The following is an 18,308-nucleotide window of genomic DNA, read 5'->3' on the forward strand; positions in this document are numbered from 1 at the left end:
CTAAAAAATAGTATAACAATTTTCAAGAATTCCTGGCATCCCATGCCAGGCTTACAAAACTTATTTTAAGGAATATGAGACTGTATTGGCCTCCTATTGCATGTTCAGTGATACACATCATCACGGCTGAACCGAACGAAACAAAAATGATAACCTTATAAAAGACTGCTTCACTATTTTCACCACAAGCACTGGCTATATAAAATACAGCAAACATCATTACTCTCAGAAAAAAGCTCTTATTGCTGTTTATACCTCAGGTACTTTATGTGCGTTCCAGCCACAATAAAGACCGTTGCTTATTGATCTACCGCTTTTATTACGGTAATGATAAATCTATCTGTCCTTTCGCAGCTAACTCTAGCCTACTTGAATCTCGCGATCTACAAATCTGTCGAGAATATACTATTTATTTTTAAACGGGTATAACAAAAATAACATTTTTTGGGGCGATTAAAAAATGTTTGTGTTTATAAACAACAATTTATCTATAAAGTGTCTTATATCTGAAACATATTAGCTTTTAATTCGTCTTTAATAGTTAATTAATTTGAATAACTTTTCTGCTTAAGTAGTGCATATTTCTGATTGTTTTAAATGATCGTTTAAAAACATTTAATATGCTTATAATAAATTATTTAATAGTTTTAAGTTCATATTAATTCAAATAATAATAAAGAATTGTAACTCAACGGAAATATTTTTCTTCATATTTTTTATTTGCTATTTTCGTTGTATATATAATTAAATAGAGGAAAGAAAAAGAATATTTTTTTAAAGTATAGTAAGTAATTAAACCAATCTTTAACATGCTTCCTTATCAAAATTTTGATAAATAAGATTTAGGAATTTTTGTTGCTGCGTATATTTATGGTCTAAAAAGTTCCATCATTAATGTGATGCTCTTAGGCTGAATAAAAAAGTCCCTTTCTCATGAAGGCCTCAAATTTAGATGAACTTCAGCTGCCTGAGGGGTCCTTGAAATTTATACTTCTACTGAATTTTTTCCTGTTTCTGTTTTTCGTAGGACTGATCATCCTTTCTAATTATTTATTCCTCTTTTGTTATTGAACTCTTCTTCCCAATTTTTAGCTCAATGACCAATCTATCTATATCCATTGGATGAGTGTAACTGAGATCCCCGTTTGGTCTACACTAAGGATTTTGAAACCTGTAGTATATCCTTGATTTCACCAGGTGTAGTGTGGCTTCATTTTAATGGTTCACCACAAAGTACTTACCGCTTAAAACTAGGCCACCTCATACCTTCTAAGTTTTAATAAGTACAATTGCTCTTGTTCATATATAAAGCAAAAAAAAATAAAAAATTATATGCTCTGCATCCTGAGTTACAGATTTCTTTTTATCCTTCATACACAAATCTACAGTTAAAGAAATTTTATAAATTTAGAACTAAACTGATTTCGCGCGCGCACGTGTCTGTATATAAAAGAACATGTCGTGAGTGATTCGATTTATAAGCAATGCCTAGCAAAAACTACTGAAGATAAATTTATGAAAATTTGTATACAGTACACGTTCTTCGGTTTAAGTGCACACTAAGAAAGTATTTTAAAATTCCGGTGGAGTAACAATAAAATGTACTATTTTTTTTTTTTTTATTTCTTGGTAAAAAATGAAGATATCAACTTGATTTGTGGTGTGTGTAATCTTCATATGAATATTTAAAAACCAGTTACTAGATTTTTTGAAATTCGACATTGAAAGTGTTGAAGAAAGGATAAAAAAAATTTCGAACAATGATTGCAAATTTTCCCTATTTCCGACTATACTAAACGATATATTCACTCGATTTAGACTTGCAAATACTCTTCAGATGATTATCTAAAAACATTTTCGGGGTTTTCGAATTTTAATATTTTAAGGGGTAAAAAAACATAAATTGTTTTTTTCATTTTTACCGTTTTATGTAACTGCTAATGAATCAAAATTTATGAGATTTGGCAACAGTGCAATGGTAATTTATGTTGTAATTCTGATTATGTATTTCGCGTGGGAAAATCTAAAAACCAATTTGTAGGTCCTGTACTGACCAACCTGTTGCTCTGAATAAATTACAATAGAGTGAGAGCTATTATAAACTGAATAAAATTTAATTTTTATCAGGGTGAGCGACGCGAGCCCTGATGGGCTAAACATCCCCTAAAATATTCATGATTATGTTTAGCCAGTCAGGGCTCGCTTCGCTTGCCCTGTCACTTGTGTTTTATTTATATATATATATATATATATATATATATATATATATATATATATATTTATATATATATACACACACACAAACAAGTTTAACCAGAGCTTAATGCTCTGGCTTACACTTATGTACATACAATTGTAGATGCAGGACTAACTCCCTCTCACTCAGTGTGTGTGTGTGTGTGTGTGTGTGTGTGTGTGTGTGTGTGTGTGTGTGTATTTTTACAATCAAGTCCTATAAAATCCTTATAGGAATTTAAATATAAAATTTGATGTTATGAATGATATCACGTAACATCTTATGCATGCTAGTTGTAACATAATACGATTTGAATATTTTTGTAATAAATTAAGTAGCAATTTGAATTTATTTTGGATGTCATTCTATTTTATTCTGTAGAGCATAAAATTTACATTTAAAAACACTTTGTGATGTAAGTTACAGAATTTTGAGATTCATTATTGCATTTTTATGTGCATTTTAGGTTAAAGAATAACAACTCAACATTTATTATTAAAAAGAAAAAAAAACGTATAAATGAAGAAAATAAAATAATACTTCAATAAATTCTATTACAATAATTATATTTCAAGAGAAGTATTATTATTAAGGCCTATATAGTACTGTTTACTGTCAGTTCAGTATATGGTGTTTTCAGTTTTGAATGATTATTCACATCCTGTTCGTATTCGGTCCCATAGCTTTCTTTATTCTTTATGACTCGTTTGTTATTACTGTTTTGTGAGGCCTGCCTCGTCCAGTTGCCTAATGGACCGTGATTTTAACCTGGTTAACTATTACCTTCATTTTATAACAACCCTTTGTTCCTTACCGGATGAAAATATTTTAAAAGCTATTTTGTTGTGCTTTTTATTCGTGTGCTTAAATAAACTATTTTTGAATAACGGTTTATTTAAGACTATTTAGGTTTTAAATATCTGCGCTAGAGAACCTTAATATCTTTGTAAGACAATACTTTTTATATACATAAGTACGTTTATTGCTAAGTGACACAACCGTAACGGTTTAAGGAGAACTGTTGTGAGATGTCGATCACTGTTGAAGATGACACAAAAAATAACAAACATCTCATCCATTCTTACTTGGGAAGATAAAGAGTGAAGTAGTTTCCTGATATCTTCTTCATCGAATCAGATAATTCTTTTACAGATCAGCATACCAAACCTATTGAAATGTAGGTGAGATTCAGCCCTACAAGTGACACCTTTACTCTAGTCGGTACAGGGATTAGATGTTTAGTATGAATCATTAATTTCAGTAAAAGCAGCTTGATTAGTGCCGCTTGTTCCTCAGATGCTTTACATGTGACAGCCACAGTAACGACTATAATAGATAATGAAAAAGAATAAATTAATGCATACCTTTTTGTGGGAAACAGTGCATTACATACACTGTCTCCACTGAAGAGAGGGACAAAATCATATAACTACAAGTTCTTAAACGATGAACAAAAATTCTGTACTTTAATTTATTCAGCATTGACCGCGATCTATTTTTCAGCACGCGAACGATGTAATTTTTTCATTTAAAACTGTCTAATAATGTCACTTAAAAAACAAATCAGATTGGATACTAATCCTAATGGCGAAGATGTCACAAATAATTACTCCACGGGTTGCAAATCTTCTCTTAACTCTTGATTTAAAAAAAAAAAGTGGGTTTTTATGGGTATATAGTCCGCGGGAATTAGAAATTATAGAAAAAATTTTTAATCAATTATTTTTTTAAAAATAAAATGATTAACACAATTTGACTTGGACATTTTTTAAAACTTTACTTTTAGGTTAATTAAATAAGGGAATATTCAAAATACAGTAGGCACTAAAAAAAACAAGCAAAACACGAACAAAAAATTAAGCCTTGTGTTATAAATTAAATGAATAAAAGTAGTTTGAATATTGATTTTAAAGTATTTTATAAATTTATTTATTTTCACGAATAATGTACCAAATTCATTGCCAAGGTCCTAAGAATAATACTGGATACCTTCCAATTTCTTTAAAAAAATTGTAGAAAAATATAATTTTAAAGATATTATTTATTAATATTTTTGAAAACATTATAGCCTTATGCCTTTTCCAGGATAGAAAATCTTGTTATCAGAAATTACATGATTTTTTTTCTTTCTCTTTTTCACGATTAAAATAATTTATTTTACTCTTCGTAATTTATCTAATCACATTATATCCTTGTCATTAATTTTGAAGAAAAATGTTTATAAAACAGTAAAACCCCATAACAGTCTTCTTTTTATATCTTATTATTTTGTCTATACAGTTTCATTTAATACTGATTTTCTTTTTATAATTTTTTTTTTTGAGTAAATTGAAGTTAAACTATCCTTTTATTAGCGATTTTTCAACCTAATCTGAATTTATACTTGTACGAACGCAAAAAAGAAATCTAAAAAATGAATCCTGTTAGCTTTTTTTTTTCATTATTCTTGAGTAGTTTGGGAAGTTTTTTTACCAATCGTGTCTCGGTTATCGGAAATTATTATTCAGTAATCGTTATTTTTAAAATTAAAATTTGCAAGTTCATTTTGAAAATCTGAATAATGAAACCTAATTAAAAGTAACCGCTATTACGAGGGAAAAATAATTGTATTTAAATTAAAAAGAATTATTTTAAGATTACTACACGTTATCGTTATCGTTTTCATGTGAAATATTATAGTTACATTTTTATTATACATGTTTTCTTCTTCAGCTTTCATTTCGAACATACTTGTTTCTATACGTTTTTATCTGAAAAAACTGTTTTTGAAAAAAAAGACAAATTCTTGGAAAACGTTTATCCTATAAGATCTGAATTAAGCGAGGGCAGTGAAAAAAATTAGAGTATCATGAAAAGACTAGATAAATCAATTAATAAATTCTTTAAATTATTTTTTAGAATCTTTTTTATACATTTCACTCGGCCTAAGTTACGTTAAAAATACAATAAAAATGGATACTTTTTTTAGTCTGTATTCTGTTTATTGAGACTAAATTTCAGTAATCTACAATAATAGAAAATTGAGTGGTGATAAAATGCGACTGCTCTCGATTTTTAAAATTTATTATGTAGTAAGATATGTAAATTCACTTGCAAAGAAATAATGCGACTAGTATTGTTGATCTAAACAAAATTATATTTAGTATGATTTAAACTATTTCTGTTTATTTTTGACTAATCTAACTCTAATAAAATAACAATAAAAACTTATTATAATACTACCATCACAGCATTGAGGGAGTAATTCTATCAACCTTAAAATTTATTTCTAAAGGATGGATATTTAAATCTAAAATTAATGAACTATATCACCAAAATACAGAGCATTAAAACACTTTGTTTTAACCCACATTGGAATTCTCCACAAAAGTATATTTATACCTATGAAATAATTATGATAGAGGTAAAAAGAATCGACTAGATGGACGATCTCGAAATGTTGAGATGTTGCAAGCTCACTATTTTTATGTGCATTGCGATCGTACAAAGCATTCCTTAACATATAAAATATAATATAATTTATGTGCCGATTAGCTAAAAGAATTTCTTCTACTCAAGAATATATTATATATTTATTTATACAATGAAACGATATTTAATTTAGCTGATTCTGATTTATTAAATTCTTAGAATTAATTGTTGCTTTGAATAATAATTATTGTAATTCTAAATTTCTTTTTTCATCAAAAATCGAATTGATAAAACTCATAAATCATCTTAATATCGTTCATCTGAAGCCATATACATAGCGTAGATACAATCATCATTTTATTTAATTAAAAACATTCTATAATTATATAAAAATTTTTTAAGAATGTTAAATTAAAAGTTTCTCTGCAGACAGCATAATTGCAGCAAAAACTAAGTCTCTTTAGAGTTTCCGTCATAACAAGTTTGTTCTATTTTTTCTTTGTCTTAAATGTTAAAATAATATTTTCTGTATACTAATTTTGCACATATTACGAGTTGATTATATGTATTACATCCAGTTTGTATAAGAGATATCCTTTTTTAAGAATGTATTAGCATTGTTGTTATATAGTGTTTTAATTACAAAAATAATAATTATTATTATTATTTAATTTTTTAATAAATTACAGCTAATTTATTTTAATTACGAATTTATTGCTTATCGTTTATTTTGAACTAGCTTCTTTGGAACAATTTTTCTTGTCTTCTAACAGTGTTTCGTATCTTACTGAATTCATTCTGTAGAATTCATTGTAGGATAAAAACAATATGTCTCGTATTAAAATGTGATCCCTACATAGAAAATGGAATCGATCGAGTAACCCTTCTCGTTACTCGATTTATTTTCAATCGAAAACACGTGGGACTTTGACCATACTTGACCGATCCGCCGAAAGAGATTGAAGCATCTAAAAAAATTAAACTTTATTCAATTATACTTAGAGTTATTTAATGAATTACAAATTTTCACTTTTATCTTTTCGTTTGAATAGTTTGAATTCTGTATGATTGTGAATAATGATAATAATTTTGATCGTAATCACTAATTTTGAAAATAAATTCGGAGGCAAATTTTTGTTTTGAAGAAGCGTGAACAGTGTTCAACATAAATATTAAATAAATCATGAAAAATACTTGATAGGATGTGTTTTATATACATATGCCTATGTATAAAAGTTTTAAGCTTAAAAATTTCCAAACTTCTACATCAATTTCATTGAAATTTAGATATGCGTGTTAAAATTTGATGAAAATAACATTCACCTAAATTGTGGTTTCCATATATATTTATTTATTTATTTATAGGCTTTATGTATAGAATTTGTGGCTCAAAAATCTCTAAAATTACTATATCAATTACATTGAAATTTAGATTTGCTGTTAACAATGTAACTGAAGTTATGCATATGAAAATTTGATGAAGATTGGTTGAATCGTTCTTGATTATGGTCAATTTAAGTTTGAAACAATTTGAGCTGGGCAGGTTAAAATCGTGGTTCGTAATAATGCTGCAAGTTAGACTGTGAAAAAAAAACAAAAAGCTGATTCTCTTGCTCAGAACTGTGCAAGATTTTTTGGTTTATACAAATTGTTATTTTGTTATGCTGGTCTCTGATCAAGATTTACCCACTTTTTTCTTAATCTTAGAAAATCCTGGGCAGTTTATTTTTCTACCTGTCAAGTAGCACATTTACCGTTTCTGACAATATCCATTTAATATGTATTTATGGTATGTACCAATCTAAGTGAAACATTGATTTTGTTTATTTATACCGAAAGAGTACCTTGGCATTAAAAATCCACTAACAACGAAGCCATTTGTGCAATGTATCTTATGCAACAAATATAACCTTTTATCTGAGGAGCAGTATTGGTTTTGTTTTGGAAGAGAGAGATACTCTTGGATAAATTGTTATGTATTTTCTTTCACTACTTTTCTTAGACTGTGTCTTAATTATTAAGATTAGGACAAAGATCATTAAGATTTTGCATCAGAGATCACCCAAATTATTTCAATAATTTTTATTTTGCATGGTGATTCTCAAATTGGAACTTGTGGCAAATCATACAACATAATAAAAGTAACTATATATTGAACAGAATATTATTAAAACATGTACGGTAATAAAATCTCTACATTCAAAGATATAATAAATCAAATAATAATGAAAATAATAAGTAGTAGTTCTGAAAATAGCAATTAATATTGCATAATAAATTATTAATTTAGAAACAACTGAATAGTGTAGAAAGACATCGTATATTAAAAAATCTATTCTGTAAAATTAAACCTCATGAGAACATATTTTACCATACAGTGATGTTAGATTTATAAACAACCAAGGTTTATAAATCTGGCTCTGAACAGCCAGCTTTCGTCGGTACTTACTTACTAACGCCACCGCAGCTACAGCTTTATTTAAAAACAAAGTAGTCAATCGGATTTCGGTGGAAAATGAACAGTCTCTTTATTAATTATAATAAATGGTTATTTATATTTATTTATTTTATAAATATAATTTAACCAAACTTAACCTACGCTCGCTTCGCTCGCTAACCTTGACTAATTAACACCGTAATTTTTTGTGTATTTATTTAATAAATTCAGTAATTATTTCAATTATTTATTATTTAAATAATCAAAACATTCCTGTTAATTAGTCAAGGTTAGCGAGCGATGCGAGCGTAGGTTAAGTTTGGTTAAATTATATAATAAATATAAATAACCATTTATTAAAATTAATAAAGAGACTGTTTTGAATCTATGTTAAACTCTATATCGGCCAATTTTCCACCGAAATCCGATTAGCTACTTTGTTTTTAAATAAAGCTGTAGCTGCGGTGGGTTAATACATAAGTTCCCTTTCGTCATATAATTCTTTTATTGTAAAAAAAATCTATTTTTAATGATATAACTTTTCAGAAAATTTTGAATTGTATGGATTCAACATTTTTATGTAACTTCTTGAAGAATTGCTGGTTGCCTTTGTTAATACTCTGTTGACAGATATGTGTTATATTCAGAAGGTCCTTTTTTTAAGTCTAACAACATTAAAAAGTGGAACTTACTGTTCATGTTCTGTTTTGGGTACCTACTCACCAAACATGTGTGATTGTTTTCGTATTGCTTTGTAGAATAAACTGAAAAAATAAATATGTATTACATATACTATCTGAAATTTAATGACAAAAGCATATTTTTGTTATTACACTATGTGTTAGAAAAATGTCTGTGTACTTATTCATCAGCTTAATAAAAGTGGTGTTAAAACTTTTTTTAAATATTTTTTTCAAAACACTACTCCTCTCTTAATACATGGCACTATTCTTTCAGCTGATCTAGAGGAGAAATAATTGTACAATATTTTCAGACAGATTTTCTGGAAGCACATTTCTATGAATTTTTTATATTTAAAAATTGAAATTAGTATATAAACTATGTCATGGTGTTCATATCAAATAGGCATCTACTTAATCAGGCATCAGCTACATTTTCAACCCCTATACGAGGGTATATTTATGAAGTCTATAATTTGTAAAAAAAATTGTCAGTTTATTTAGTTTAACATTAAAATTATTATTTCTTTATTTATTTAATATACTAATAAAATGTTACTATTAAAATATTATAACAGAAGCTGATTTTAATTGAACTGATTTAGTTATATTTATTTCTTCTTTTTTTTTGCAGGAATATCAGGTGTCAGATGTTATAGTAAAGGCTGGTATTTCGCCTAGACCTGGTAATTGGATTTTAGAAAAAAGTATTGATGGTAAAAAATGGGTGCCATGGCAATATTATGCTATAACTGAGGATGAGTGTTGGTCACGGTATGGAGTTCGACCAGCTCCCCCTAATCCAAGCTTTAAAACAGATACAGAAGTTGTGTGTACTGCATACTTTTCAAAAATTAAACCGATTGAAGGTGGTGAAGTAAGTTTAAATATATATATGGTTAACAAGTGTTATGTTAATAATTGGTAATGTTTACTGTTTATTTTAATAATTTTGTCCATAATTTGTATTGAATTACTGCTATTTTATTAGGATTTAAGTCTTCAGGACTTTTCTAGTCACCTCCATTTATATACACAATCCTTATTTAGCATCTTTTATTTGCCTTATAAACTCAAGCTTTCTGCAGAAAAATGAGAAATTCAAGGATGTTTAATAAATCCTGTTTTAAAAAAATGGTTATTAGCTGGTTTAAACTTACCAGTATACAGAAATCAAATAGAGAACTCAAGTTTAATACATCACGTAACTTTTAATATAACATATCCCAGTATTTGATCAAAAAAACTTTAGCTTTACTAAAGGACTGGTTGACTGCCCAGTCTACTGATTCATATATTACAGAGAAGTATATTTGGTTAACAATTTATATATGAAGCAAAACATATTTACTTTCTTTAAACAAATAAATGGAACAGTAATGAGTATTTCAATTCTCTTGAATTTTTGGCTAATTTTTTCACAGGTATCTTAAAATGTAAATAAAACAGAATTTCAACATTACCAATGGTTTTAATTTAAAAAAAATAATATAATATATTTTTGCTGCCTTTGACACTGGTCACCACAATGGACATTTTTTAAAACATTAAATCCAATTAATAAAGTCATTACCTATTAATTGAGAGAAATTAGGTAGATCTTAGTGAATTATGGTAGGAAAAATAATTTATGCATAATGAAAGAGAAACAACAACAAATAAATTAGTCTTTAAGAAAATTATTAAAAACTTTTTTGTGAAAGTTTTCTATCATAAAAACATTAATAAATTGTTTTATCCATATTTTGTCAGAGATATTTGAATTAATTCATAAAGATAATGTTTGTTTGTTTTCAGTCATTTGACTGGTTTGATGCAGCTCTCCAAGATTCCCTATCTAGTGCCAGTCATTTCATGTTGATATACTGCCTACATCCTACATCCCTAACAATTTGTTTTACATATTTCAAACATTGTCTGCCTGAACAGTTTTTCCCTTCTACCTGTCCCTCCAATATCAAAGCGACCATTCCAGGATGCCTTAAGATGTGGCCTATAAGTCTGTGTCTTCTATTAACTATATTTTTTCAAATGCTTCTTTCTTCATCAATTTGTCGTAGCACCTCTTCATTCGTCACTTTATCCATCCAACTGATTTTTAAACTTCTCCTACAGCACCACGTTTCAAAAGTTTCTAATCTTTTCCTTCTCAGGTACTCCGATCATCCAAGTTTCACTTCCACATAAAGTTACGCTACAAAGAAATACTTTCAAAAATGTTTCCTGACGTTTAAATTGATTTTTTATAAGAAGATTATATTCTGACAGAGCTCATTTCGCCTGTGGCATTTTATATCACTCCTGATTCATCCATCTTTATTAATTCTACTTCCCAAATAACAAAATTCTTCTACCTCCATAATCTTTTCTCTTCCTATTTTTATGTTCAATGGTCCATCTACATTATTTCTACTACATTTCATTACTTTTGTTTTGTTCTTGTTTATTTTCATGTGATAGTTCTTGCATAGGACTTCATCCATGGCATTCATTGTTTCTTCTAAATCTTTTTTATTATCAGCTAGAATTACTATATCATCAGCAAATCATAGCATCATTGTCTTTTCACCTTGCACTGTTACTCCGGATCTAAATCATTAACTGCTAGTTCTATGTAAAGATTAAAATGTAACGGGGATAGGGAGCATCCTTGTCAGACTCCCTTTTTTATTACGGCTTCTTTCTTATGGTCTTCGATTATTACTGTTGCAGTTTGGTTCCTGTAAATGTTAGCAATTATTCTTCTACCCCTATATTTGAACCTTAAATTTTTTTAAATGCTGAATATTTTATTCCAGTCTGCATTATCAAATGCCATATCTATAAATGCCATGTATGATGGTTTGCCTTTCATTAATCTTCCTTCTACTATTATTCTAGGCGCTAATATTGCTTCCTTTGTCCCTGTACTTTTCCTGAAACCAAATTGGTCTTTTCCTAACACTTCTTCCACTCTCCTCTCATTTCTTTTGTACAGAATTCTAGTTAAAATTTTTGATGCATGAGTAGTTAAGCTAATTGTTCTGTATTCTTCTCATTTATCTGCTCCTGCTTTCTTTGGAATCATGACAATAATACTCTTCTGGAAGTTTGACGGAACTTCCTCTTTTTCATAAATATTACCCAACAGTTTGTATATTCTATCTATCACTTCCTTCCCAGCACTGCACAGTAATTCTGCAGGTACCCCATCTATCCCAGGAGCTTTTCTGCCATTCAAATATTTTAATGCTCTATTAAATTCAGATATCAGTATTGTATCTCCCTTTTCATTCTCTTCGGCTCCCTCTTCTTCCTCTTTAATACCACTCCATATAACTATTCAATATATTCCACCCATCTACCAACCTTTTCTGTTATATTATAAATCGGTATACCATCTTTATTTATTAGATTTAACTTATGTACCACAAAATTCTTCTTAACTTTCTTGGTATGCTCCTTATACTTTACCAATGATCATTTCTCTTTCCACTTCTGAACACTTTTCTTTTCTCTTCTTTTGCTAATTTGCACTTCTTGTTTATAGTATTTCTTAATTGTCATAGTTCTCTTTCATCACTAGCATTCTTATTCTTTGTACGTTTATCCACCAGTTGCAATATATCCTCCGATATCCAAGGTTCTCTTTGTTCTCTTTGTTCTCCTAAGTTTGCTTCTGCTGATTTAAAAATTTCGTTTTTAACATTCGCTCATTCTTATTCTATATTTTCTACCTTATCTTTTTTACTCAGACCTCTTGCAATGTCCTCAAAACTTTTCTTTACCTCCTCTTCCTCAAGCTTCTCTAAATTCCACTGATTCATCTGCCACCTTTTCTTCAGTTTTTTAAATTACATTTCATTATCACCAAATTATGGTCACTATCAATGTCTGCTTCTGGATATGCTTTGGAGTTGAATTTCTAAATCTTTGTTTAACCATGATATCATCTATCTGATACCTTGCAGTATCACCTGGCTTCTTCCATGTTTATATCCTTCTATTATGATTTTTAAACTGGGTGTTGACAATTACTAAATTATACTTCATGCAAAACTCAATAAGTCAGTCCCCTCTTTCATTCCTTTTCCCCAGCCCATATTCACCCACAATATTTCTTTCCTTGCCTTTTCCGGTGCTTGCATTCCAATCTCCAACAATTAATAAATTTTCATCCCCTTTTATGTGTTTAACGGCTTCATCAATTTCTTTGTATATACACTCTACCTCATTATCATCATGGAAACTTGTAATGATTTATGTAGGAAATAAAGATAATAAAAATAACTACCAATATTTAGAGAAAAACTATACCAGCTGAAAGATTTATCACTGACTTTTCATTTTATGCAAAAAAGATGGACACTTTAATCTGATGATTTTCTTTGCAACTAGATGATGGTTCTTGATTTAGAAATTTATCACTGAAATAGGTTTTGGATGCAGCTACTTTCAATAGTTTTATAAGAAAACACAATGATCTAAACAAAATTCTCATTGTCTTCCATAAAGTAACAACATAAAAAATACATCATAAACTCTATAGTTTAGTGCTATCTCTGATAGTGCTATCTCTGATAAACTCTGATAGTGCTATCACTACCATGCTACAGCTTGGAAATTTTCCTTTCTTCTTGAAAAACACTAATTATAGAAAACCAGTGGGCATTAATAAATTTATTTTTATAGATAATAAATTAAACTAGAATAAAGAAGACTTAATTTAGTATAGAAAACAAGAGAAATAATCAGCTATGACTGAAATTTCTTGAAAATTAGTCATTGAATAGATATTAGAAATTAAAGTTTAAAAAATGTAATAATCATGACTTAGCAATGACTTAACTGGCAGTGATAGAGAAATTTAATTAGTGCATAATGAGAAGGAAATCAATAACTAATAAATAGTTCGTAAGTTTTAAATCCATTCAAACCTTTTTTCTGATACATTTATATTTTCAAAATTTTGTAAAAAAAATTGATTTGGACACCGCATGACTTCCTTATATGCTTATTTAATTACATATACACATTTTTTCCTGCACTTCATTTAAACTTATTTCATTTGAAAGTGAGATACAATCCTGCAATTCTTTAATAAAGTGGACAGTTACACAATTGCTGAAATATTAGTTTTTATTGGCATCAAATATTTATACAATTATTAATTCAACAATCTTACATGAAATATTAGGATAGAGTAAAGTCTCTTTATTATTTGTATTACTAGATCCGTTATTCATATCTTCGTGAGTTGCTGATTAAAAAAAGTTTCAGATTTCTGGTGTGTCGTATAAATAAAAGTTAATAATAATTAAACTATTCCGTTTAGTGAACTCCTGTATACTGGTTACAAATGTTAATTTCAACCTTATGGTGCAAAATATTCAGTTTTTATTACTGAATTATTTGGTGAATAATCAAAAATGAAAAAGAAACAATCATACAGGAAAAGAAAGATAACATGAAGAGATATCTAAAAAAATGACAAGATGAATATGAAGAGGAAGAAAATGTTAAGAACAAGGGAAGAATAAAAAAATTAAGAGTTGATGAAAAATATAAAGAGGAAAAAAATGTTAAAACCAAAGAGAGAATAAAAAGATTAAGAGAGAATGATGAATATAAAGAAACAGAAAGTTTGAAAACTAGAGAACGTGTTCATAAGATAAGAAGGATTAAATCAAAACAAAGAGCGATTAAAGATTGGTAACAAATAAATGAAATTATGATCAACACCGACTTAGGGAGAATATTGTCCAACAATGTCAGAGGAATAATGAACTAAAAGATAAGAATTTTTTGCAATTTATTAAAGATTGGGCATGTACTTCTGAGTGTATATGTTGTTATAGTGAGGGTCTATTTTTCAGTCACTTTATAGTTAACTGTAATGTAGAAAAAATTACACTGAAATTCCAGAATAATTAAATTATATTGAACAGAAATTAAACTAGACAATTAAAAAATAATACGATTTTAAATTATAGTTTTCAATTATATTAAATAATCAGTTGTTTCACCAAATCTATTACATATGTGTATATGCAATGCCTATTAAATTACATATACACATTTTTAAAAGTAAATAAAATTTTATTTTGCTAATAACTTCTGATTTTTTTCTTATTTTTTTTTTTTATCATTATTATTGGATAATTATTTATTGTAAAATTATTTTTACAATTGCGGGTTAATAATTATTAATAAATCTATATATTAAATTAAAAAAAAAAAAACTTAAAATAAATAAATTAAAAAGAAAGTTAAAAATAAAAGAAAAGATGAAGTCTTATTCGAATCGATTTGCTTTGTATGACCCAAATATTTTATTAATTAGAATTTTATTTGGCTATAATTCTGGAACCAATGAAAATTAGTACCACTTATAATATACTGTAGAAAATATCTCAATTAGGGCTTGTTACTGCAATTAAGAAAAAGTTCAACATCCAAATTCTTTTGGATATTGGGCTTTTTTGGACATTTTTGGTTCAGTCGATTGCAATCAAAAGGGGAGGTGCACAACTAGATGTTACAGCAGTCCTAAATCCAAAATTTCCACATCCTATGGCTAATTATTTTTGAGTTATGTGAGATGCGTACATACACAGGTTCAGATGTCACGCTGAAACTAGTCAAAATGGATTCAGGGATGGTCAAAATGGACTGTTCAGATTTCTATTGAAATCTGAAAACCGAAATTTTTCGCAATCACAGTACTTCCTTTACTTCGTACAAGGAGGTAATAAGTTATTTTTACACAACTGCCCAAAAAGGAGTATAATGTATTTAGGGTGTATGAATGTATATTCCACTGTAGCAGCTCGATGACTGAACCAATTCAGATATATTATGCCACATTGGAATCTTTACTGGGAGTAGTCATAGGGGGTATATATATATATATATATATATCTTTTTTATAAAATAAACTTTTCTAACCACCCTTAGTAAGAACATATTTTTCTTTAAAATAAGGCAGATTTATATTTTGTTTAAATAAGGGGCATGACACAGGTCATAATGGCCAGTCAAAGTGGACATTTTAAGCTTAGGCTTTATTTAAGTAATCTTTCACTTTTGAAAGTGATGTATAATCTTTTGGGTGATCAGTCGTGGTTTTATTTTTAAATAGAAGTTTTTTTTAAGGTAGAAGTTTTTTTTTGTGTTTAGTGAATATTGTTTATTTTTAAATTTAATTTCAGTGGTTAATAATGATTTGTATTTATTTATTTTAAGATGTTTATTCTTTAAACTTATATGTACTTTACTAATTATTTAATAATGTTAATTGTTTAACGATTGGAACGTGTAATGGATAACAATAACAATTTATTGTTATTTTCAGATACGCTACTTAATAATTACATTAGTTTAATTTAATCTGTTACAGATTTATTATAAATGGTACTTGAGTTTCTCTTTGCAGTTTTATTTAAAACTTGAGAATAAACCTGAATAGTGTTTTGATTACTTATTGTTTGCTAAGTTGAATTTAAATTTGTTAATCATATCTTGCATTAAACAGTTTGATTATTGAAGTAAAAATGTTCCTCTTTAAGAAATTAGTTTCCTAAAGAAAATGTAAATTCAGATTTTACAAACCATTATTCTTATTTTAAAAATGGTATTCGTTATTTTTATTTCATATCGGTTGTTCTTTATCTTAGTATTTATAGCATAATGAGAAGAAAAATATGCAAATGCAGTTGTTTACATTTATAAAGTATATTGGCTAGCAGTAACGCATTCAGTTTTGCATATTATTATGTTATGCAAATTATTATAATTAAACAATTAGTATGCAATTACTGCTTATTAATTCGTAATTTGTTTTTTATAATACACTCACTGGCCAATTAAAATAGTTTATTTTACTTGTAAAATTTAACAGCATAGAAACATAGATGAATATAGATACTTATTTTAATGTACATTAAATTTTATATGCATTTTTATAGATCTGTATCTCTCTCTCTTTACATTCATCAAATTATTAATTGATAAATTCTAATTATAAATGTGGCCTATGTGATCTACAAATCTATAATCAATTACATAAGTTCATGCTAGGATACCAATTCACTGAACTGGTTAAAATAATTTCAGTTTTCAGTTGCTGTTTTCCCACTGTCACAAACAAATTAAAATATAATTGTTCTCTCAAAATAATAAATTGTAATTGATTGGTATGTTTGTAATTGTACTTCAGTAATGATGCTACATTTTTGTAAAGATTCTAATTATGCTAATTAAGGTTGTACAATACTGTTGACAGATTCATACAAATCTTGTAAGTGGAAGACCTAAACTAAATTTAACAGCTTTAGAAGAGTTCACAAGAACAAGATATGTACGATTACGACTTCAAAAAATTCGAGCTAGTGCTGATATTTTAGCTAGATCACATCGTGACTCTTCAGTTGCAAGGAGGTTATTTTATTCTATTCGTGATATTATAATCAGTGGTCAGTGTATATGTAATGGACATGCTGCAAAGTGCAGATTCAGTGATCAGAGCGGAGTAAGTACTTTAACTTAAATTTTTTTATCTTTATAAAACAATTTAAACAGCAGTTGTTATTACACAACTACTGCTGTATAATTAATAAAACAAATAACATACTGCTACTATTACAAAAAAAAAAAAAAAACGCAAAATTTAATCAATAATTATCAGTAATATATATTAATAACATATATTAATAACCAGTCTTTAATAAAATTCATGTATTAAAAAAAAAAAAAAAAATTGAATATGACTTTCAAATGATATAAAACTGGGCCTCTAGAATGTAATTTTAGAGCTATTGATTCGTTTTTTTTTTTGTTGAATTGCAAGAGGCATGTCATTAATAGGGTCCACTTTGAAATTCTTGGTAAACACCTTTAATGTTTGATTAGATAGTATATTTAATCAATGTTATGTTCATTCTTTTAATATTTCATTTTGTCAGTCAAATTTAGTGTGTTTTTAAAGTTCATTTTATTCAGCTGAGTTGAGATGATGGCTTTTATTATGTTATGGTTAATATCACTGTATTTATTTCTATGAAGTGATTTCCAAAAATCAGCTCGAACGATGTTTACATTTTACACTCTTCTGAGTTCAGATTTTTATTCATTTATGGTGAGCACTGACATAGTTGTGACCAAAGTAAGATAGCAGGCAATAAACACTTTTGTTGGTTTGTTTTTAAATTGTTCACAGTCAGCATATATGTTGTCTCAGTTTTATTTTTTGACATTCTTCTTAGCTAATTTTTCATGATTTTTCTTCTCACTGTTTTGAGTAACTTTTTCTAATATAATATTGATATGTGTCACATTTGAGGTAACCTATTTTTTTCGTTTAGCAATACAAGTTGTTATAGGCATTTATTGTTATTTTCAGATATACTACTTAATAATTACATTAATTTAATTTAATGTATTCTATTTTTGAATTTAGAAACTTTATTATCCTATCTGTTTTAAAATAATTCTTCTCTCTTCATTTTTTTTTTAGTACTATTATTAAATAAAAATGCTATGTAAGATTTTTTAAATTATTAATTAA

The 18,308-nt window shown here is 27.7% G+C and overlaps 1 protein-coding gene across 1 annotated transcript in view; it reads left to right on the plus strand.

Annotated features, from left to right (window-relative positions):
• wb (wing blister) overlaps nucleotides 1-18,308 on the plus strand; it is a 351,334-nt gene that overhangs the window by 185,992 nt on the left and 147,034 nt on the right. Inside the window, exons 3-4 of the mRNA XM_075356683.1 lie at nucleotides 9,399-9,641; nucleotides 17,028-17,273. Coding sequence (XP_075212798.1) covers nucleotides 9,399-9,641; nucleotides 17,028-17,273 — 489 coding nt within the window. The remainder of the gene's footprint in view (nucleotides 1-9,398; nucleotides 9,642-17,027; nucleotides 17,274-18,308) is intronic.

The sequence above is a fragment of the Lycorma delicatula genome, chromosome 2 (assembly GCF_047948215.1).
Source record: "Lycorma delicatula isolate Av1 chromosome 2, ASM4794821v1, whole genome shotgun sequence".
Taxonomy (NCBI): Eukaryota; Metazoa; Arthropoda; class Insecta; order Hemiptera; family Fulgoridae; genus Lycorma; species Lycorma delicatula.